Source organism: Eurytemora carolleeae, unplaced genomic scaffold (assembly GCF_000591075.1).
Source record: "Eurytemora carolleeae unplaced genomic scaffold, Eaff_2.0 scaffold757, whole genome shotgun sequence".
In the NCBI taxonomy this organism is placed as follows: Eukaryota; Metazoa; Arthropoda; class Copepoda; order Calanoida; family Temoridae; genus Eurytemora; species Eurytemora carolleeae.
In genome coordinates, this window is record NW_019396660.1 from 67,810 (window position 1) to 92,807 (window position 24,998).

General features: G+C 30.7%; 1 protein-coding gene and 1 long non-coding RNA gene across 10 annotated transcripts in view; one reads left to right on the plus strand and one right to left on the minus strand.

Annotated features, from left to right (window-relative positions):
* LOC111707039 (FMRFamide receptor) overlaps positions 1–14,617 on the plus strand; it is a 59,807-nt gene extending 45,190 nt beyond the window's left edge. For 6 of the 9 annotated variants that reach the window (XM_023480029.1, XM_023480030.1, XM_023480031.1 and 3 more), the window contains 7 exons: positions 511–638; positions 3,912–4,000; positions 5,895–5,994; positions 6,189–6,288; positions 7,154–7,270; positions 11,252–11,339; positions 12,465–13,351. In XM_023480029.1, coding sequence (XP_023335797.1) covers positions 511–638; positions 3,912–4,000; positions 5,895–5,994; positions 6,189–6,288; positions 7,154–7,270; positions 11,252–11,339; positions 12,465–12,595 — 753 coding nt within the window. In that variant the 3' untranslated portion in view covers positions 12,596–13,351. Of the gene's footprint in view, positions 1–510; positions 639–3,911; positions 4,001–5,894; positions 5,995–6,188; positions 6,289–6,384; positions 6,515–7,153; positions 7,271–11,251; positions 11,340–12,464; positions 13,352–13,734 lie in introns of those variants that run through there. The other 3 variants (XM_023480025.1, XM_023480032.1, XM_023480033.1) reach the window with 3 other exon arrangements.
* LOC111707040 (uncharacterized) lies at positions 569–24,623 on the minus strand. Its single transcript, XR_002766363.1, has 3 exons — positions 24,440–24,623; positions 24,069–24,180; positions 569–652 (listed from the first exon to the last, which is right to left on the minus strand). It is a non-coding gene; the product is annotated as an uncharacterized LOC111707040 (long non-coding RNA).
* Between the last annotated feature and the right edge of the window lie 375 nt (positions 24,624–24,998).

Sequence of the window (24,998 nt, forward strand, 5' to 3'; positions counted from 1 at the left end):
ACTAATAAAAATTCTCTCTGAATTCAGATTTGTTATGAATGATCTTAGGATTCTTATTTTTTAAATTTGCATTAAACTATTTACTGGTACATATCTATGGCTGGGTATGTTAACGAATGGATAAATTATGCCTAAATCACTATAATCTCCCAAGAAGGGTCTGCTTCATTTGGTGTACCGTCCCGTTTTGCCAGGTATAATCTGTATGTGAACTGTACAGCTCGCTCTAGCTGGTTAAATGTCGGCCCGGTTCTTGAAATGAACCGGACTTAACAGCAAGATGTCGACATAAAAACAATAAACTCGTGTTAAATAAAGGGTGATTTAGTATGATTTTTTAGCTTTTATTGTATATTTTTATTGCTTTTTAGATTTAACATCTGGTATTTCCCTCTTTCATGGAAAGCCATTTGATGTTACAAGGACAGACCCTTTTAGTGAAGTAGAGTTTAGTAAAATAATGTATTGTTAAAAGGTTTAATGCTGCAGACTACAGTTATATAATTACAGGGAAGTTTGTTAGATGGTTGTCTCTATATCCTGGTGATCGTCCTCTTCTCTATCCTCTACAACCTCGCCAGGTTCTTCGAGTATGAAACTGTTGTGGAGAACATGTACGATCCTAGCACCAATAGCAGGTAGCAGGCTCACTCTAAATAGAAATCAATAAAAGTGAATAGAAATATATAGGAACTAGGCTTTTAGGGTTCTTCGAACCCTCCTCCCTGTAAATAATCTTAGCGTTTTACTGTTGCTCTGAAAGCCGGCTTTTTTTTTAATCATTTTAAAATTTTAACGGATTTTTCTTTTGGAATTGGCGCACATTATAAAAAATTTGTTTATGTTCCCTAAACCTACAATATAAAACAATAATAAGGAAATGTTCGCAAATTCTCAAATATTATTTTCCGGATTTTAAAATTTCATGAAATTTAAATTTTAAGTTAGGCAAATTTTTGAAATTTTGACCATCCATACGCCTTGCTTGGGGGTCATGTGAGGTCCCACTCAAAATGTTTGTCCGATCAGTTCAGCCGTTTTGACGTTCATTAGATACAAACAGACATAGAGATAAACAGACACCCAGACAATTGCAAATAAATAGAATTAAAAAGAGATGAAAAGAAAAAGACGGAAAAGATTAAAAGTCCCAAGGGATGAAGCTCCCAAGGGATGAAGCTAAACTAAAGTTTGAAAATAAAGTGAATAGATAAATACTACATTTCTTTTTCGGAAGTGAATAGATAAACATTAGTTTTCTGTATCGGAAGTGAATTCAATGGTTTTCAATAGAATTTACAGAATCCTGGTTTACATATTCTAAAAGTTCAAGAATATTTTCATTGAGATGTTTTTTTAGAAGTTTGATTATATTAAAAAGACAAAAACTTATATTTATCTCAAATCACATACAATTTTTAAAGGCCTGTTTTTAAGATTCCTAGAAATATTTGTCAGAAAATGGGATTCAGATTTTAAGATAATCGGTGAAATCAGAATCAATCAATAAATCATATATTTTGCTTCCTTCAATTAATGATATAAGACCAGTTTCCGAATTTAACCCTATCTCCGCTGGGGTACTTGAAAACCAGGATACGCTGGGGGGGGGTCAATTTGACCCCCCCCCCCTCTAAATCCCATGTTTTATGTCCAAATATGACAAATGATACATCATTAGAAAGCTCTTGTGCTCTACTTTTAGAATCTGCAAAAAAATTTGCAAATTTGCGAAAATTGAATTTTTTATCGCAAAATCCAGTTTTATAGTAAAAATGTTTGCAAAAAAAATTTGTCCAAAAAATGACAAATTATACATTTTTGAAAAGCCCTTGACCATGCCATTTCAAATATGCAAAAATTTTTGCAAAATTTTAAATAACCTGATTTTTAATTAAGAAAAACTAAAAATGTACAAATTTCCTTTGACAGGTTGTTTGCAAAAAATTTGCAATTTTTTTTTCGCAAAACTTGTGCAATCCGTTTCCTTATGTCATAGGCTTTCCAAAAAGCTAAATTTTATCAAAATCTGACAAGTGAAAGTGGGTCAAAACAAAGATTTAGTTTGCTACAGGCAAGAGCAGTCATTCAGGCAGTGTGCCTGAGGACTCAGGCAGTTAGTATTAAAGCCCGGTTTTAGGCCTAAAGGGAGGGCTTTGGGTATGTAAGAAAAGTCAGAAAATTTCAACAGCCTCAGACCAATACTTTTTGAGTTATGTAAAAAAAACTACAGGGGGGGGTCAAATTGACCCCCCCCCCAGCGGGAATAGGGTTAATGAATTTGAGCCGCGTCTTAAATCCACCAAAAACCGGTTTCAATTGAGCGCCGGCTTAAATCTTGAAGCAATAAATACGATATTAAGTTCTAACAACCATATTTGAGTAGCGGCTGAAATTTAAGCCACGGCTCAAATTCTTTCAATACGGCCTCAGAGTTTTAAACTTACCTTGGAAACACTATATTGTTAAATAGGTTTAGGTTAGATGAGTTTATGGAGGCTTCAAGATATTAAATGAAAAATATTCTTCAATTAGATTTTTTTACAATTAATTTCTTATCAAGCTTTTTGTTTCCATAACGGGTGCATATTCCAAAAAACAACGGTTCTCATAAAACTTTATCTGATTAATAATGTTGTAGATATCAGTTTCTAGCCTAAAATTATTTAATTTGGATATTTCTTGATTGTTTCTGAAACTTAAATACGCCAGTTACTTTTGAAAGGAAACCACAGCTTAAAAAAATCAGTTTTAATAAGAAAAACATTGATATTTTGAAAAGGAAATGATACTTTAAAGTAAATTGTTTCTCTGTGGAGTACCGGTATAGGGAATCGAGCATTTAGCTCTTTTAATGGAGGAGCACTTGAAATATGTAGACAGCCCCGCTAAAGGAATTGAGTCTTTGCCACAAACTCTGATTTTCTAACCTCTTTTATCTTTATCTCTATAACCTTTTGTTCAAGATTTTCAATATTTCAAACTATGAATGCTGTTAGATCAAATAATTTAAGTTTGAAATATCAAAGGTTTACAGCACCTGCAGTTTGCAAAGAAAAAGGAATTTGAACAAATGAGTTTGTGGCAAAGACTCAATTCCTTTGAGAATTTTTGGAATACTTGTTTTAAGATCGTTGTAAAGAAAAAGTTTTGAATTTTGCTGTTTCAATAAAACTTTATTATTCTCATTCTGGATAAATATAATTTAATTATGCTGACGTTTACTTGCCCTAACTATGTCATTTATATAAATTATAGAATCAAATCTCATTCCCACGACCGCCGCTATTTTGAAAATATTAAATTTTCAGCAACAAAAATTAATGAATTTAAGACTTTTAAGGAACTTCTCGTAATCTTATAATTAGTTAGAGTGCTAACCAGAAAACTGTATAATAAGAAGACGACATTAAAGCAATACTTAAAAGATTTTGATGTGATAGTGCGTGAACAGGGTCTGTTTACACTTCAAAACTGCTTTGTCTCATGTTCATTTGTTTATTTAAACTCATAACTTTAGTCTAAGAGTCGACTTTCTATTCCAAAGTTTTCTGGATATCACTGTATGTACATTTTCCTAAACCTAAGAGGCAAGCATTTAAAAAAAATTTAATTAAAGAATTTTTTATCGTGTATTTAATGTATTTACAAATCACGATAATTAAATCAATTAACTTAAATGAGTCTGTTCTTTGGACTATTTTAAGTCATTGCTTATAAGTCTGCAAGTCATCTTCCTATTCCATAGTTTTCTGGTTTCCACTGTAAGTTATAGCACATGGTAAAAGTTAAAGAAGCGAAATTTCTAGTATTTGACTTAAATCATTAGCTTGATGTAAACAAAACAGCAAAATTAACATTAATATTATGTTTGATGGAGTAATGTTTGTTATTAATAATAATTATTTCAGTACTGAGATCACAAAACTGGGTTTAACACCACTCAGACAAAATCCAGTTTACACAACTGTCTGCATACTTCTTAACACAGCTGTTATGGGTAAGTGTTAACTGTTATCATGTGTAAGTTGAGTACAGCTGTCAATAGGAAATGTTTAGCAGCTGTCATGGATTGTCTAAAAACTGTGTTAGTTTTGTATAGTTAATCATGAATACATTTTTAAGAGCTGTCATGGTTTTAGTTAAGTTTTTAAACAGTTGTTAGAAGTGAGTTTAAAAGGCGTAAATAAGGGGGGTTATTGGGGTTACTTACCCCCCCCCCCTAATCCTTGAGGTAATTACCACATAAACATCCCCGTTTAGAAACTTGATCTCTATTCTCCATGTCCATGATTACCATTAAGAGGAAAAATGTAAAAAAAAATTGCTTTTCGCAGATAATCTTACTCAATCAACTTTAACAAAGTAACAAAGATAAATTTTACTAAAAAGTTGAGTTATTAATGCAGTAGCGTGCACTATATGTCAAATTTTGTATAATTAGCTATTCCAGGGGGGGGGGCAAAATAAAATGTTAAAAGATCAAGATTATAAAAAATTAAATTTTAAAAAGCAAGACATTTTTCTTTTCATATAGTTACCCGTAGAAAACAAAATTTGAAAAAAAATTAAATTTTTTAGCCTGTAACAGCCCCTTTTGGCCAGCTATAGGCAACATATATATATACGAATACCATGTTTTATAATATAGATATTATATGCATGATGATTGAAATAAATCCAGCTTTTCACAGAATAAATGTTATAGTCAATCTAATTAGTGAATATATCAGAAAGGTGACCACTAGAGACTTTAGAAAAAAAGCTCTCACTCATCAGTTTTTACCTACGCTGGGTGATTGGATTTTGACTTAGGACAAATTTCATGAGAAACACTAGCTCAAAAGGCAGTCTCTGTGCAAGTATACAAATATGTTTCAAGTATAAGGCCCTTAAATATGAGTTATATCGGCGTGCTGCACGCGCAAAATGTTAAAATTTACATCCCCCTAGAAAATCTTTATTTACGCCCCTGGAGAGTTTTTAACAAGTGTAAGTAATTTGTTTAATTGTAGTCACATGTAAGTTTTTGACAACTATTGTTTAGAAATATTGTCTAATAGCTGTCACAGTTAAGTTCTTAACAGCTGTCATGGGTAAGTTGGTGAAGAACTATCCTGTATTAGTTTTTTAACATTAGTCATGGATAAGTTATTTTAAGAGCTGTTATGAGTAAGTTAAGTAACAGTTGTAAAAAGCGTCCTGGGCAATTTGTGTAATTGCTTAAATGGGTAGGTTTTTAACAACTATAGAAAGAAATATTGTCTAATAGCTGTCACAGTTAAGTTTTTAACAGCTGTCATGGGATAGTTTTGTAATGATAGTCAGGACTAAGTTATTTTTTACAGATGCCATGTTTAATTTTTTAAACAGCTGTAAAAAAATGTTTACAACCATTATTTGTATGTTTTAACTATTATCATGGGAAAATGTAGTATAGTAACTGTCATTGGTTGTCATGTTCATGAGATGTTATGGATTAGTTTTTTAGACAGTTGTAATAACTTGGAAAGCCTACAAAGCTCTGAATTATCAAAAATTCTGCTAAATCTAGAAATAAATTAGAGGTTATTCTATTTTTGTTGTTAAGAATGAATTGCTGTCATAAAGTAATCAGATCATAAAGATGAAAAGAAATTCCTTTGATGAGCCTATAAAACATTTGAGGACAAAGAATAAAGAGAATATGAAATTGACATTAGAAATAACAGTCAAAATGTGAAAACCTCTTATACAGTAAAAACTCCCGAGTTTTGGGATTTGTTGTCCAAAAGTACTTCAATTTATTCTATTAAGAGCTGCTATTGACTATTGATATTTCTGATATTTCTGAGAAGAGAAAATTGCAGAAGACAATTTAAGGATTTAAGGAATTGATTGTTCCATAATTCCAGGTATATTCCCCATCGTCACCCTCTCTATCCTCAACTTTAAGATCATCAAGAAGATGAGGAAAGCCAACCTTGTTCACAACAGGATAGCCACAAACCAGAGGTATTATTTAGGTTGGGTTTGGCATCAGCCTAATTACATTTTGAATTATAAACTATTACACTGTCTAGAAACATTTTAGGTTGTGTGATCTTTAACAATTTTCTAGCTTTGAGGAAAGCCTTTGTATAAAGAAATTAGATTGGAAAGGGATTGAGAATATAATAAAAAATGCAACTTTAATAATGATATTTAAGGCGGGATGGTGCAATGACTGCCCTTCTCTCCGGAGTTGTGGTGGTTCTCATTCTCTGCCACACACCAAAGACTATCATTAACATGTATGAGTCATACCAGGTTAGAAACAAGTTTTAGTTAAGATTCTCTAAAGTATACACCCCTCTCTTTAAATGTTAATGTGGGGTTCTCCAAAGTATACACCTCTCTGTTTAGATGTTAATGTGGGGTTATCCAAAGTTTATACCCCTCTGTTTAGATGTTAATATGGGGTTCTCCAAAGTTTATACCCCCTGTTTAGATGTTAATATGGGGTTCTCTAAAGTATAATACCCCTCTCTTTAGATGTTAATGTGTGGTTCTCTAAAGTATAAACCCCTCTCTTTAGATGTTAACGTGGGGTTCTCCAAAGTATACACCTCTCTGTTTAGATGTTAATGTGGGGTTCTCCAAAGTTTATACCCATCTGTTTAGATGTTAATATGGGGTTTTCTAAAGTATAATACCCCTCTCTTTAGATGTTAATGTGTGGTTCTCTAAAGTATACACCCCTCTCTTTAGATGTTAATGTGTGGTTCTCTAAAGTATATTCCCCTCTGTTTAGATATTAATATGGGTTCTCTAAAGTTTATCTTTAGATGTTAATGTGTGGTTCTCTAAAGTATACACCCCTCTCTTTAGATGTTAATGTGTGGTTCTCTAAAGTATATTCCCCTCTGTTTAGATGTTAATATATGGGGTTCTCTAAAGTATAATACCCCTCTCTTTAGATGTTAATGCGTGGTTCTCTAAAGTATACACCCCTCTCTTTAGATGTTTTTGTGGGGTTCTCTAAAGTATACACCCCTCTGTTTAGATGTTAATATGGAGTTCTCCAAAGTATACACCCCTCTGTTTAGATGTTAATGTGGGGTTCTCCAAAGTATACACCCCTCTGTTTAGATGTTAATGTGGGGTTCTCCAAAGTATACACCCCTCTGTTTAGATGTTAATGTGGGGTTCTCTAAAGTATACACCCCTGTGGGGTAGACTGGTGATTAAACTGAGCCATCTTCTTCTGACTGTATCATCCGCAGTAAACATCCTCATCTACTCATACAAGGTAATTTAACATTTTACATAATATCCAAAAAATTTACCCCTCTTTGATTTGTATGCTCAACCTACCCTGTATGTAGTATCTTAACTTAAAAAATGTTTTATAATCATTAAGATTTGGGATTAAAAACTGTGTCTTGAATTTGTAAAAAAATATGGGATTATTGTTTAAAAGTAAATGCGTCCAGAAATGTAGGTTATTTTTCATGAACATAGTGTCATAAATACAGCACAACTTCTATTTTATAAACCCTTAATCCTACAGTACTACTAATTTAAAGATCCTTAATCCAACAGTACAACTTCTAATTTCAAAATCCTAAATTCTGGTTTGTAAATTCTTAATCCTCAATGAATTTTAGAGCCTAGTGGTGGTTATAAACCTTTTCCCCCAAATAATAAATGTGTATGCATTAAATCCCAGGGTTTACATAATGAAATCTTCTCTGCATCTACTGCTTTTCAGAAATATTAAATAAAATTTTTTTACACTTTTATAAGTTTGTATATAACAGCTTACAATGCCACAAACACCCCATAAGTGAAAAAGCCATATAAGATTGGCACTCATTTATTGTTTTACAACAGGGGATTACTTTTTGTGCCAAAACCAGTCTAGAAAATATATAAAAATATATATGAGGTTTGTCCTTGTTTGGAACTGATGTCAAAGGAAACCAAAATGTTCTTAAACTGCTGGTTTGATAAGACAAAACTCGAATTTTTAAAAAATCTTAATGTACCCTGTTATTTTTAACCTATTATTTTTAACCAGTTATTTTTACCCTTTTACTTATGTTCTCCAGGATTTGAAGTTCCGGTGTGTAATATCCTTAATGTTTACAAAGACATACACATGTACTCTTTGTATTCATTCCACCTCTGTTCTTCAGAATGTGAAGGTCCACCATGTTGTTTTTCATGTTGTTATGTATTCCATCAAAATGTTTTGAACGAATCAGTAATCGATGTGCTCAAAAAGAGAAGAACTATTAAGAGGGAGTTTTTTATTTACTTTTTGTGATTATTCCTACAAAGCAGGAATTACTTCTATGGTATAAAGCAATAGTTTGATGCCATTGATGGCACAATCCACAAACAACCCCCTCTTTGCCTAGACCAGAAATCTTGACTTTTGTTTACTATAAACTAGTTCCCAAGCTGTCTAAATATGTCACAAACTTTCTCTGAATCTTTTTAGTTCTAATCTCATGGAAAAATTGATGTTTATTAATTTAGGTTTATTTGTGTTTAAATTGAAAATATTTTAAGAAAGGAAAAAGTTTGTTTAATTCAGTTAAGCCTCCACTTTACAGCATGCACTTTAATGTTACAATAATATCAAGTTTCACTGTATATTTAAGATCCTGGGTAGTACTATTTTGAATAATAAAGTATAAAAATGTTTATCATATTTTGGACAAATTTTGTATTAAAGATCAAAATATAATTTGTAATTAGTCAAGGGCGTACACATAAATAAATGTAAGGGGAGGCCAAATATGCTTGAAGTGCAAAATTGCCTGGGGGGGGGGGGCAAAATTTGAACTGTAAATTAAAACATTTGGCTTCTTGGATACTTTAAAGGTACACATAAGTCCAGTTACCTTGCAAGTACTACTTTATCTCTCCTTCAAACAAAACTAGCAGAAAAAAAGCCAGCAAACTAATTTTTTATGTTCTTCACTCTTCAGTTTCAGATTTAAGAAGTGTGATAGCTCTGAGTTCTATGGGAGGCTACGCCCCCTTTTACAGGTCTAGGGGGCACTGCCACCCTTGCCCCCCCCCTGTGTACGCCCTTGTTTTATGAAGTTTCTTCATATTGGTTTAATGTTTCCATTTTTCAATATTATATGGTTTTTTTTTTGCATTCTCTAGTTTATTTGTTACAGGTTTCCATCATTCAATATTCTAGGGTTTATTATTGCATTTTCTAGTTTATTTTATAAAGGTTTTCAATATTCAATATTCTAGGATTTTTTGTTGCATTTTCTAGTTTATTTGAAAAAGGTTTCCATTATTCAATATTCTAGGGTTTATTATTGTATTCTCTAGTTTATTTGATAAAGGTTTTCAATATTCAATATTATAGGGTTTATTATTGCATTCTCTAGTTTATTTGATACAGGTTTTTCAGTATTCAATATTCTAGGGTTTATTATTGCATTTTCTAGTTTATTTGATACAGGTTTTTCAGTATTCAATATTCTAGGGTTTTTTATTTCATTTTCAAGTTTATTTGATACAAGTTTTTCAGTATTCAATATTATATGTGTTTATTATTTTAGTACTAAGTTTTATTTTTGTATTTTTTTGTTTATTTGATACAGGTTTTCAGTATTCAATATTATATGTGTTTATTATTTTAGTACTAAGTTTTATTTTTGTATTTTTTTGTTTATTTGATACAGGTTTTCAGTATTCAATATTATATGGGTTTATTATTTTAGTACTGAGTTTTATTTTTGTATTTTTTTGTTTATTTGATACAGGTTTTCAGTATTCAATATTATATGGGTTTATTATTGTAGTACTGAGTTTTATTTTTGTATTTTTTTTGTTTATTTGATACAGGTTTTCAGTATTCAATATTATATGTGTTTATTATTTTAGTACTAAGTTTTATTTTTGTATTTTTTTGTTTATTTGATACAGGTTTTCAGTATTCAATATTATATGGGTTTATTATTTTAGTACTGAGTTTTATTTTTGTATTTTTTTGTTTATTTGATACAGGTTTTCAGTATTCAATATTATATGGGTTTATTATTTTAGTACTAAGTTTTATTTTTGTATTTTTTTGTTTATTTGATACAGGTTTTCAGTATTCAATATTATATGGGTTTATTATTTTAGTACTGAGTTTTATTTTTGTATTTTTTTGTTTATTTGATACAGGTTTTCAGTATTCAATATTATATGGGTTTATTATTGTAGTATTGAGTTAATTTATTAATTGTGTAATCAATATTCTTAGTTTTTATTTTTTGTATTTTTGAGTTTATTTGTTAAAGGTTTTAAGCATTTTACATTCTATGATCAAAGTATAATGACATTTTTAATTTTAATTTATTTCTTTCCTTTAAAAATTACTTGATGTGTTTAAGAAATAAAAAATATCAAACTTTTAACCTATTACAGTAGAATCATAAATTATATATCTGAGTTTACAATAACAAATTGACAATTATTTTAACAGTAGAATAAAACAATTCGGTGGAAAATAGCTCTTGGCTGTTTTGATAATGGTTCCACCTAATTTTAATAAAGATAACTAAGCATTTGAATGAAATAGATTTGAGGAGAACTAATGGAGATCAGGATGCAATTTTATCTCATCCAAATTATTTTTAACATTTGTTAGAATCAAATCATATTAAAACATATTTAATTAGTTTTGCATTAATAACAATTCCGTTTATAACACATTGTAATGTGATTTTCAAAAGTTTAGTAGTCTATTTTTGATGTATGGGTGAAAGGTATTTACCCAAAAGTGACTTCCAAAGTGACAATTTCCCAAGCGGCAACTTCCTAATATCACACAGGGTATAACTGATGATGGTACTGAATACTGATTGCATTTAATTGTTTTGTGCGTAAAGGTACAAGGAACTGGAAGTTGTACAAAATGGAAAGGACATTAAATTTTAATATGATAATTCTCCAATTTGTATTGCATCCTTGTGTTTAACTAGATGTACATGTGTACTCTGTTTAGTCAATCAAAATTGTATTTTAGGAATCAAGATCAGCATTAACATAGGCTTCTGAAAAGCAGCAAAGGGGCTATATACGAATATTTCTATGGGGGGGGGGGGCTTAATTAAAAAATTTTCAAGGCTGGATTGACTTGGGAAGAATACACCCTTCAGTTGATAGTCTAGAGACCCATAGCCCCTCACTGTATTACCCCTGGTGTTGCTTCCTCCTGTTTGACATGATGAACATCTGTACTCTTCATCACCTTTTCTTCTTTTTTCAGGACCTCAAGTTTAGATGTGTTGTGTCATCAGTGTTTGTTAAAATGTACACAACCTGCAGGGACATGTGCTGTAAACATCAGAAAGAAGGTGATAACTAAGAAAATATAAAATGATCTTAAAGGCTGAATGATGCAAATATGACATTGCATGCATAGAATATATAGAGAGGAATTTACTAGAAAAAAGTGTAAAACGGCCATTTTGTTGTACTGTTTCCATACTGCAGGTGTACTTCACATATTTATGCTATATAACCTGTTGGGCCCTGGAATATCATTTTATAGAAAATCTAAGATTATTGTTATAAGAAAACCAAATTATGAAATAGGCTGGTTTCATAATTGACCAATGATCATTTACATAGACTCTATGCCTTCCACTTTATAAACGATGATTTTCCGTTATCACTATAAATCAAATGATGTTTTTATTCACCTAATTCATTATAAAGTTTATTTAACAGCTTTAAAATTTTGAAATTGAAATGTTTAGTCTAGGGATCATACTGTATTAATGTACTCTACTGCATATAATTTGTGAACATTTACATGATTTGTCCACTTTGAACTCCCTTTCAGGCTGAAAGGGACTGAAAAAATTCATACCGAGAGATTCTTTTAATTCCTCTCTATATATTCTATTCTCTATGATTGCATATTAGACATTTTTATATTTCACTCAACTTGATTAATTAAAAATTTTAACTAGACAGATTTACAAAAATCAAAAAAGTTAGAATTTTTTCCATGCACAATTTTTCCATGCACAATTTTTCCATGCACAATTTTTCTATTTCTACCAGTCATGCCCCCTGCACTCCCAAGGGTCATGCCCCCTGCACTCCCAAGGGTCATGCCCCCTGCACTCCCAAGGGTCATGCCCCCTGCACTCCCAAGGGTCATGCAAAATGTCAAATAAATGATTGGTTCAGCCGTTTTGAGGTTTATTGTATACAAGCAATCAGACAAACCAAATATATAAATATTTATTCATTTAAACAGAAGTTAACATTTCTTTACAAGCACCTTTCAAACACAAATTCTTTGTACAAAGCTATTAAAAAGAAGATACACATTAAAATCATTTTATGCCACTGAACTATACTATTGAACCTATGTAAACCTATTTAAAAATCAGTTTAAAGTTTTAATTTCTTTGAATATGATATCAAAAAGTAATGGGAAAATCTAAATAATTTTTTTAATCTTTTAGGAATTTCAAGCATTGAGCTTCTTGAGTTGAAATCTGCAGTTAATCCTAATCATCATCATGATGTAAACAACATCACTACTGCTCCACTAGTGAGTGAAACCAATATTAATCTAATCTCCCATCATACCTAAACCATACCTGGAGCTAAGGCTAGATCTACCCCTTATGCCTGGAGGTATGATTAGATCTAACCCTTACCTAACCCTAACTATTATTAGATCTAAACCTAACCTTGAGCTAAGGTTAGCTTAGATCTTAACCCTACCCAGAGCTATGTTTAAAGTTATGCTCATTAAACCCTATCTGGAACTTTAGTTAAATCTATCCTCTTACTGGAGCTTTGGTCATATCTATCCTTAACCTGGATCTAATGACATCATCGGATCTAAACCCTCCTGGAGCTATGATTAATTTTAACCATACACCAAGCAAACCCTTAATCCTAAACCTGAAACCGAGATCAAGAGATCTTAAACTTTTTCAGAAGCAAGTTTGATAAATAGTGAAATATCCAGTAAATTAAAGTTTGATAAATAGTGAAATATCCTGTAAATGAAAGTTTGATAAATAGTGAAATATCCTGTAAATTAAAGTTTGATAAATAGTGAAATATCCTGTAAATGAAGGAGTGATAAGGCTTCTTGAACATTTAAATGAAATGTCAAGTATGAAACATTATATCTTGTCAAGTTGTCAAGTTGTGACCCAAGCCAAAATAAAGTTGTAATGTCTTGTAAAGACCAGGCAACAAAAACATATTTTTCCAGAAAGAAAAGAAATAGTTTTCAGAAAAATGAAAAATATATAATCCCAAGAAGATTTTGATGATAATAATAGATACATAAATGTGGAAATAATGGCATATAAATAAATTTAAAAGAAAGAAATGACCTGCATTCTACAATTTTGATTATTTTCTGAAAAATATTATTTTCCCGGTCCAAAGTGAATGTCCCAATAAACATGGGAATTGGATGACTACGTTGAGAGTCTTCATTTCAGAATTAGCATTCTAAAACCTAATTCTAAAAATCATGATAAAATTTACGTCTTCTTGAGTTTATTTTATAAAAGTGTTTAAAAACTGTTATATATTCTGCACAATTGTATATAATGTGTATGCAATATTTCAGCAAAATGAACAGTAAAGTGGGACAACTGTATTTTGTTTGCATATTGGAATTTTCTCATTTTACGACAATACAACCACAGAACAGAGATTATAATTTATAACAGAAGGAAAATAATGATTAATTTTACTTCTTTTCAGGTTTAACAAGTTCAAGTACCAGATGTAATGAATAGGCAGATGTTATTAAACTACTTCTTTGCAGTTCAGTTACTTTTCGCTATTCAATAAATCTAGTCTCAATGTTCATTGGGAAATTCTGAAAATATGAAACAATTGACACTATTGAGTAAACAGCACAAGTGCTCAAACAAAACAGTACACATTGAAATTTACTGAATTTGAACCTGGGCCGAATATTGCTCATATTGAGTCCCATCACAGTATAGACATATAATTTTTCAATAATTGTTTTTGTTTTTAATACTTTAAATAATTTAAAATCTAATTTTACTGCTATTCTGTTTTATCTTAAAAAATCTATTTAATCAAAATTCATTCAATGCTCTTGGATTTCCTATAGAGGAAATCAATCTAAGAGAAGTACTGCAGATGTCAGTAAATGAAAAATTATTGTTTTCTTCTAATGGAAAAAGAAAAGGTATTCTGTAGCTTTTTCTTTATATTGCAGACCAGTGATTTCATAAAAAGGTTAGGATTCATGCACTTAAATCCTAATATATAAATGATTTATTTACAAGTTAGAACCTTTTACTTAAAAGGTTTATGTACATTTTAATCATAATATTTAGAAGATTCATGTACAAGTTAGGTCCTAATATCTAAAAGTTGTATGAACACCTTAGATCCTTATATCTAAAAGATTTAAGTACAACTTAGAAACTAATATCTAAAAGATTCATCAACTTAAAGGACCTAATAACTAAAAGATGTATGTTCAAGTATTTAGATCCTACTATTCTTTCAACTTAAAAGATGAAAACTCTGTACTATAAATAACTTTATTTTTAAAGATATCTGAATTTCTAAATTTATACAACCTGTTTAAAAATTAGACATTTCAAACTTGGAATTTTTGATCTAGCAGAATTCAAAATTTAAAATATCAAGTTTGCAGCATTAGGTTTGAAGGAAGAATTAAAAAAAGAGGAAAGAAATCAGTTCCTTCACCTACCTACATAATCTACTATTTACTAAAATATTTGGAAAAATGTAATATTTATGAATTGTCAGAATGTCCACTTATTGTAATAATGTGTCAAGATGTTTCATGTTTCATGTCTATGATAGAACTATACACTAGGATATAAAATAACAGCTTTATTGGAAATTTAAAAGGAAATTATTTTACCATAAAAAAAACAAATCTTGCTACAAATGAGAGTGGCTGAGTTTTGCTCATATGAATTGTCAGTCAAACCAATTACAATATTTTCTTTATGATACTTAACCATGTTGTGAAATAGAGAACTATATTAAGGAAAAATATACACGAAACACGACAGTTGGTAATTAGTTTTGAATGTTGTTTTTCATACACTTTAATAGATATTAAATCCTGTTTGCAGTTTATTTCGTTTAAAAAATCTTTTGCTCAAATATATTTTACTTTGAAGTTAATTTTACTATAATGACTCCTATATGATATTTTTATTATTGTCTTTGGTATTAGACAACAAATTATGGAAGAAGACATTCTAAACTATTTACCAACTGTCATATATCGTGGGACACCCTGTATTTAAATCTTAACTTCCATAGTTTTATCCGTGAGCATTATTTCTAATTAGAATTATGATTTATATTTAATTATTACATGATATTTATTGTCATCTCATATTGTTTAATGTAACTATTTGTAAATATATTTAAAGGTTTTTCTAAAAATGAGAAATATTAACAATAATTTGAATTTGAAGTAGTATTATAGATCATTTGGTAATAAAAGTAAATGTGTATAAAATGTATCATCATAATCATAATCATGTTAAATTATTTTTGAAAGAAAATCTCAACTTTATTATTTTTAAAATCATTAATTCTTACAAAAGATAAAAAATTCAACTATTTTCAAATTCTCTTTTATAGAAAAATAGAAAGTATTCCCAGTGTAAATGTTGTATATTTTTTAATAAAAATTAAATAAAAAATGTTGTTTTATTGGGGCATGGTTGAGAATCTGTTATCATTTTTACAATTACTCCTTTAGAAATTGAAGCTAAAAACAAACTTTTTAAAGCTTTGTAATCTCAATCTTAATCCAGGGCTTTAAAAAAAACGCATGGTTGGAATGGCCAAAGTCAGGCTGGGCTGGTATTATTATTTGGTGAATGATGATCCTACTTTTAAACCAAACGGGACTGTAAGTGCTCAATTCACAACGGTACCCTGTAAACCTTTGACAGACAATTGAATGCAGAGAACCCCGTGTGTTTATCTCTTAAATGATGTTGAACATACTGCTCAATAACTGAAGTTTAAACTAGTGTGCAGTGTGAACTCAACGCAACTCCGAAATATTCTTAGTCCAAATATTTTTTCTCAAAATTAAAAAAAAATATTTTCAGCGACTGTTAGAAAGTAAATTTTAGTACTTCTTTAGTATCAAACATCTTGAAATCAAAGTGTTTAACAATTCCAAGTGTTTTTGCTTTAAAGGGCACTGTTTTGAATCAGGGAATTTGATTCACAATGCTTTGTTCTTGCATTATCGTGCGAAGATGTAGTTTTAGAATTCTAACAATAAGTATGGTTTTTTTCTATTTTATTATTGTCATACTTCATCATCTTATTTTCTTAATTTTCTTTGTTGTTTTAATTATTTTCTTTCCTTTTATTACTTTTGCTAATTCTTTTTATTTTATTTCTGTTTTTATTTTTGTTAATTCTTCTTCTTTTCTTTTCTTTTTACTTTTGTTAATTCTTCTAATTTTCTTTCCTATTTTCTTTAATTTTTCTTATTTTCTTTTCTTTTGTTTTTCTTAATTTTTCTTTTTGTTCTTTCCTATTTTATTTCTATTAATTCTTCTTATTTTCTTTCCTATTTTATTTTGTTAATTCTTCTTATTTTCTTTCCTATTTTATGTTTGTTAATTCTTGTTATTTTCTTTCCTATTTTATTTTGTTAATTCTTATTTTCTTTCCTGTTTTAATTTGGTTAATTCTTCTAATTTTCTTTCCTATTTTATTTTTGTTAATTCTTCTTTTTTTCTTTCATATTTTATTTTTCTTAATTCGTCTTATTATTTCTATCCTTTTCTTATTTTTATTGATTCTTCTTATTTTCTTGCTTCTTTTGTAAATAAAGATTATAAATTTTGAAGTAGTGCAAACATTACCAAGCCAGTTAATTAAATGATTTCATTAAAACTTTTCTGATTTTAAATATTTGCTGATTTTTAGATTGAATAGAAACTTTTTTTTACAAGTCTTCAGATGTAATATTAAATGAGCCCCCCCCCAGGGGGCCATGCGTTGGGGGTGGGCCCGTGCATCCAAGTCCCCCTTGTGCGCCCCTGCTGACGTTCCTGATTGAAAATTCGTTCCTGATTTTAACATTCTTTTCAAGCAATTTGCGTTCGTTCCAGGTTCGTTCTTTTAATAATCATTCCAATATTCTTTAGAACGCGTTCTATGTGTTCGTTTTTTCGGAACGATGGGATCTTTCTTGTTAATTCTCTCTGTTCTTGTGAAAGATCCCCAGAAAGACGCCCAGCCCTACCTGGGGTTAAACCCATTTCTCTTGTGTTATCAGGCGCGTAGTCAGGAATTTGTCAAGGGGTAGGCTTAAATATTTTAATATTTTTTCTTTTCAGGAGGGGGGGCTCAACAGTTGTTGTGCCTAAAAATCCCCTGCAATCCATAGATTTCGCTGGTCCAGGGGAGTGGCTGAGCCCCCATAGCCCCCCCCCCCTGACTACTCCTACAGTGTTATACACATCTATTCTAATATCAGGCCTAGCTGTATAAATATTGTAAATACAATAAATAAATATTGTTAGATATCAATATCTATATTTCACAAGATCAGCTAAATAAGTTCTATAAGTTCTATCACATATAAATAAGTCTGCTATGTTGTGGTCAAGTTTTTCTGAACCATTGAACTTTTTTTTTAAACTTTGGCCTTTTTTGTCAAAATGCTTAATAAAATTAAATTTTTTTCCATAAACAAACCAAAAATTTTAGAACTATGAGATTAAACTCCTAGCCTAAAGAAGAACATTTATTGCTATAAAGATAGAAAAGCATAATAGATTTCCACGCTCTACAACCCTATCTAACCCTCTAACCCTAACCCTCTATCTTCGTTGGGTTTGCCCCCCCCCCCCCCTGTACAAAGTAATATATGAAGCTGTTGAAACAATTTCTTTTATCATATTTGAATTAAATGTCTATATTTCTGACAGTGCCATGACACATCAAGAATATATCTGTCCTTGTGTTTCTTTATATTTTACTTTGGCCTTCAAAATGCATTATTTGATCCAAGAATAGAATACAGGTAATTTCAAATAGAAAGAGAGATCGGAAGAAATTATAAAATGTCGTATTCCATACTTTCTGATAATGAATTGCTGCAGATATTTAGTTTTTTAATTAAAAGATTAAATGAATATGTTCTCGTATATTTATTATTATTATATTAATATTTATCTGTTTTTGAAATTACTGAAATTTACTTATACTAAAGGGTGTTGAAAAAAACACATTACACTTTTCTCTTTCACATCCGATGCATGATGAAATTTATATCACAGTCTCTCTAGGACGTTAGGACTTCATAGTAAAAAAATTACCGGATTTGGTCAACCCTGCTCTGAATAAATGCTCTTTGTCTCTTGGGTATGAATTTGATCAGCCTACGGGGCTGGGATTTCCTATTCTGGCTACACGCTTCAGATGATAGAGCGTTTCACATTTCTTCCTTGCAACCTTCTTTTTTGCCATGGCCCAAAGATTCTCAAGTATAGGCTGGACATTATTTAACTTCGCGATTATTGTCAGGTGTACCGTGTATACTAAACTTTGATTGAAACTATTGCTGACAGTAAACGAGGCTGTTTCGTCCTGGCAGCAAGCTAATGGACCATGCTAGAGTAGATCTACGCAAGGAATAGATTTAGGATAGTATAATATATATTCCTTCTTGCAATAAAATATATAGTAATGATCCCCAGAAGATGTTCTCCATGTTGAAGGAGAAGTGAAGGAATCTGGAATTGGTTCTGCATTTGCCTAGAAATGGTGGTTTACAGTGTCCTCCAAACTGGTGTTTGGTCATATTAGCTCCACCCTCAACTTGTAATCTGTAAACTAACAAAGTTTTAAGAGTTTTAGGCTTATATTGAACACATTTAAAAAGATTTTAGATCAGAGTTGACCAAATCTGATAATTTGTATACCACATGTATTCCTAACATCCTAGGGACATTGTGATATTAATTTCATTATGATTGGATAATAAATAATAATTAGGCATGTGAGAGAAAAAATTGTAAAGTGTTTTGGTTTTTTCCCAACACCCTTTAGTATAAAACCCATTGAAAAATTGTTAACCCTATTCCTGCTGGGGGGGGGGGTCAATTTGACCCCCCCCCCTGTAGTTTTTTTTACATAACTCAAAAAGTATTGGTCTGAGGCTGTTAAAACTTTCTGACTTTTCTTACATACCCAAAGCCCTCCCTTTAGGCCTAAAACCGGGCTTTAATACTAACTGCCTGAGTCCTCAGGCACACTGCCTGAATGACTGCTTTTGCCTGTAACAAACTAAATCTTTGTTTTGACCCACTTTCACTTGTCAGATTTTGAAAAAATTTAGCTTTTTGGAAAGCCCATCACATTAGGAAACGGATTGAACAAGTTTTGCGGAAAAAAAAATTGCAAATTTTTTGCAAACAACCTGTCAAAGGAAATTTGCACATTTTTAGTTTTTCTTGATTAAAAATCAGGTTATTTAAAATTTTGCAAAAATTTTTGCATATTTGAAATGGCATGGTCAAGGGCTTTTCAAAAATGAATAATGTTTCATTTTTTGGACAAATTTTTTTTTGCAAACATTTTTACTATATAACTGGATTTTGCGATAAAAAATTCAATTTTTGCAAATTTGAAATTTTTTTTGCAGATTCTAAAAGTAGAGCACAAGAGCTTTCTAATGATGTCTCATTTGTCATATTTGGACATAAAACATGGGATTTAGAGGGGGGGGGGGGTCAAATTCACCCCCCCAGCATATCCTGGTTTTCAAGTACCCCAGCAGAGATAGGTTTAAGACGACATTATATATATTCTTTCAATCTCTCCAAATCTCTGGGGTAAACTGTATGTAAAATGATTTTACTATGACAGGAAATGTTGTGTTCAAAGTTTCTATATTTCAGTGAAAATTTAGAACTTATGAATTCCTTACCGGTGGGACAAAACTTGAATTAAAGGGATTGTTTCTCTTTTTACAAATTTTTCCATTTATTCAGATTGAGACCTTCTCAAGGAGGTTCCCAAGGGCTAGAAAGAGCAATAATATACATAAAAAATACATAAAAAACATGAGTTATATGTGAACCATTTTAAAAAACAATAATTTTGCGACCTTTGAATTTATTAAAAAAAAAACTTCCTATGTTTTTTTTAAAAACCCAAGCCCCTCAACAGACACCTTTCAAAAAATAGCCATTATCAACAAACATTAATTAAGAAAATTTTACAAAAGTAAAGATATACAGCTTTTCAATCTGCATACACTATTTCAATTAAAATGAAAAACAATATTTAAAAATGATGAAAATGATGAAAATGATGAAAATGATGAAAATGATGAAAATGATGAAAATATAAAGAGAACATTGATAAAAATGAGGCTGGATGTATTAAATTATATCTATCTGACAAGATTACTTGATTCCAAATCAAATATTTGATATAAAAAAGAAGAACGAAGACAGAGGGTCTCTTTAAAAATGTTTTCTTACATAATCATAAAAATAATTTGAATGTTAATTAGGAAAGTGTGTAAACATGATATTCTGTAAACTTGCAGTACGCTGTACATAACAAATTATTTAATGTTCTAAACTTAGACATTATTCATTAAAACTGCGTTTTAATCTAATTCTTAACATAATTAGCTTAAATCATGCGACATAATTAAATTACGCTGTAAAATATGGACAGAGGTAGATTAACTGCGTTATATCTATTCTCTTTAATTCTTTAAAGACGTACCTTAAACTTTAACTGTGCCATATATACGTAATACGATGGTCTTAATCATGATGTGTACCTAGATAATTGATATAGACCGATACACCTTGTGTACAAGCCTGACAGTTAGTCCTATATCTATTGGATGCTTGTGTCCCTGTGTGGTATATAGAACCTAGATAATTGATATAGACCGATACGCCTTGTGTACAACCCTGACAGTTAGTCCTATATCTATTGGATGCTTGTGTCCCTGTGTGGTATATAGAACCGGTCCTGGTTGAGTAAAGAGTCTAAGCTTGAGTCCTACATATTGGATGCTAGTGTCCCTGTGTGACATTTAGAACCGGTCCTTGTTGAATATAGAGTCTCACATTTGTCCTTTATATTATTGGATGCAATTGTGTCCCTGTGTGACATTTAGAGCCGGTCCTGGTTGAGTATAAGTCTAAGCTTGAGTCCTATATTACTGGATACTTGTGTCCTTGTGCAACATTTAGAGCTGGTCCTGGTTGAATATAGAGTCTCACATTTGTCCTTTATATTATTGGATGCTTGTGTCCTGGTGTGACATTTAGAGCCGGTTCTGGTTAAATATATAGTCTGAGATTTGTCCTATGATATTGGACGCTTGTGTTGTGTGTCATTTAGAGTCGGTCCTGTTTGATTGGGTTAACTGATAGACCTGGATAGATACGTCTCAAGTAAATTGTTATGGAGTAGGTGTTTGCTACAGGAAAAGTTTTAAATAAAGAAAGTTCAGGATTTTGTTGTATTTTGGGGAAAATAACGATTTTTCGCATTTCACTGGAAACTAAAGTCTTATTTTGCGTAGTTTTATTTTCCATTTTTAGATTTATTAATCGTTCCCTGTAAACAGTTTATGGTGATAAGTACAATTTAATTTCTCAACTGAAAAATTCTTTTTCATCAGGAACACTTGGAAAGGAAGCCTTTGTGTCTCTTTTGAAAAAGAAAATAAATGAGAAAAATTAAATATTTTTCTAAATCCACTTTTTTAAGAACGCAGTGATCCCAGATTATTATTTCTTTAAAAGAATTTAAGAATCATGCTTCATAATTTGCTAGTGATTTGATATGTCATATTTGAAGGATAAGATTAAAATTATTACTCTTGAATTTCTTGACAGACAGTTTAACAACTCAGCAAGCTTTTACTTCGACTCCATTAAGCTTTTTTCATGCATTCGCTATTTCTCTTTTCGAGTCAGTATTATTGTCTAGAATTTAGAAGTATGAAAATCATAGTTATCAAAGTATGGTTGGTTACAACAAACACCAAAACGGCTGAACCAATTAACTAAGATATTGTTTTCAAAATTATTTAAAATCTCGAAATCTTCACTTAATTTCCATGTTTGTTGGGACACACTGGACAAGGAAAAAATCTTTGCTGATGAATTAAAGGGATTGTAAGCGTAATTTCAAGTGACCCTCCAAGCAAAGGTGGCAATGCCCGATTTACAACGGTACCCTTAAAAGCTTTGCCTGACCAAGCAGGAATTTGATCGTCCTTATTTTCATTTGCGGGTTCTCTTCTCTGCGAAAGTGACTTGGACATTTGTTGTTTTTAAAAAGCAATGGAGAAACTCACAGAAAAAAAAACACTGTTCGGGTCTGAAAAACGACAGTATCTTCCACATTTTTTATAAGATTAAGGTTTACACCCCCCCCCCTAATTTAACTCAGGTGGGGGGAAGGTAGTGGACCAATGGCGGATACAAGGGGTGGGGGTACCTTCGCCCACCCCTGATTAACTCAGGGGGGGGCCTTGACCCCCCGTGGGATTTTAAGGCAAAAAATGTTCCCAATTTGCTAAAAAAAATTCCTAAGTTATTTAATTGTTTGTACCCATTTCTCAAGTTATTTGAAGGAATTGTGATATTAAATACAAAAACAAAGAACTTGGTATATCAAATCAGAGATAAGAAGAAATGTCGTACTTAAAATAGAAAAAAAAGGTAGTTTAAGCAATTTAGGATTTTAGGAACAAGATAAACAAAAGAACTAGGAATATTATAGGTTTTTTTTTAAAAACGGAACAATGCAACAACACAAATGTTGGGTTTGGTGAGTTAGGAACAAAAAAGGAAGAACTACATTAGGATAATCAAAAGAGGAACAAAAGAACAATAAAATGGGAACTATAACAGGAACATTGACTACTGATCAAGCTCGGAACAAGCAACAAAAAAAACAGGAGTTCCACACGTGCAAATAGGAAAATAAAAGGATTTGAGCTTTTTGATCTTTGCAGGCATTTACAATTTTCATCCTTTACTTTCCCTGTATTCAAAATAAGGTATTGGCTATTCGTGTTTAAAAATTTTCCGTTAACTTATACATTTATTTATAGATTAACTTATATTTATACATCTTATACCTCCAGTTTTTATTTTGTTTTAATGCAAAAAGCTTCATAAAAACTTAATGCAAAACATCTATCTTAATAAACTATAATGTATGATAAGTTTAAAATCTAGATTTTCAATCTTTAGTCATTAATTTTGACCCTTTTTGAGTTTTTCAGGACAAACTAATTTTTCGTCTGCGGCAGGCCTCTTATTTTTTCCAACTTTAAGACTTTTTGTACCTAACAAAATCTACCATCCCCCCCCTGGCTTAAATCCTGCATCCGCCCCTGTATGGATCGCCCACCCACCCAAGAAACCGCCATAAATCCGTGCTACTTTACGTAATTCAGACTAAGTAAAAGTTATTAAAAGAGTAATATTTCATGTTGGGATTTAATGAAATTTCTGAGAATTACAGGGTGTCCCACATCATATTAGATCCTTTAAAGCTCTAAATTGAGATTTAAGGGAATTATCAGAAAATTGTTAAGAAATTCATCGTTTCGAAAAAATGTAGAAGGCCAATATAAAAATTTTTCTTGCAGAAAATATCAACTCTTCGAGTGTTATGTGTTTATTTTCGCGTTAACGCTTTGGAGATAATCTAATATCATGTGGGACGCTCTGTATGTTTCTAAAATTTGCATAAAAATAAATAAAGGATAACTTTTGTATAACAATAAATAAAGGATACATTTTGTATGAAAATAAATAAAGAATAAAAATTGTATGAAAATGAATAAAGAATAAAGTTTATATAAAAATAAATAAAGGATAAAGTTTGCATGAAAATAAATAAAGGATAAAGTAAAGTTTATATAAAAATAAATAAAGGACAAAGTTTATATAAAAATAAATACAGGATAAAGTTTATATAAAAATAAATAAAGGTGTTTCGCAACTGGCGTTGCCCGGGGTTATACAAAAATCTAGTACCGTGCCGTATTTTGTTGGGCCGTACCGTAAGCTTCTCTACTCTCGTCCCTTCTCATGATGAATCAAAAACACAGGAAAGGCTTCAAGTTTTATTATGGATCGGAACTTCAGTCTAACAAAAAATAAAACTTTTTAGACTACAGAAAAGCTTTGACGAGTATAATACAAACATTTTCCATCAAAAACATAGACATTACACTCATCAGGCGTTAAAAACTGCAATCCAGCCAAATAATCATAATATACTATACAAAACACAAAAAGAATACTTTAATAATTTAGAAGCATAATTAGCACAGTAGTCCGCCGACACGATAATTAGCACGAAAACATTCTATAATTATTTAAATCCTTGAATACATTTTTAATACCTATAGGTAACTGCAAAAACACACGAGTTCGCCACGTCTCCGCAGTACACAACAGCTGCCGGTAAAAACAGGTTCTTTGTCTCCAACTCTTTCTTAGAAACAATCATACAGAACAAGGATAAATAGTTCCTCCCTGTAAAAAACAGGGATACTTCATAGACTTCTACTACGCAGCGTGTGCTAGCGCAACAAAAGGATAAAGTTTATGTAAAAATAAATAAAGGATAAAGTTTGTATGAAAATAAATAAAGGATCAAGTTTGTATAAAAATGAATAAAGGATAAAGTTTATATAAAAATAAATAAAGGATAAAGTTTGCATGAAAATAAATAAAGGAAAAAGTTTGTATAAAAATAAATAAAGAATAAAGTTTGTATAAAAATAAACAAAGGATAAAGTTTGTATAAGAATAAAAAAAAGAATCAAGTTTGTATAAAAATAAATAAAGAATAAAGTTTGTATAAAAATAAATAAAGGATCAAGTTTGTATGAAAATAAATAAAGAATAAAGTTTGTATGAAAATGAATAAAGGATAAAGTTTGTATAATAATAAATAAA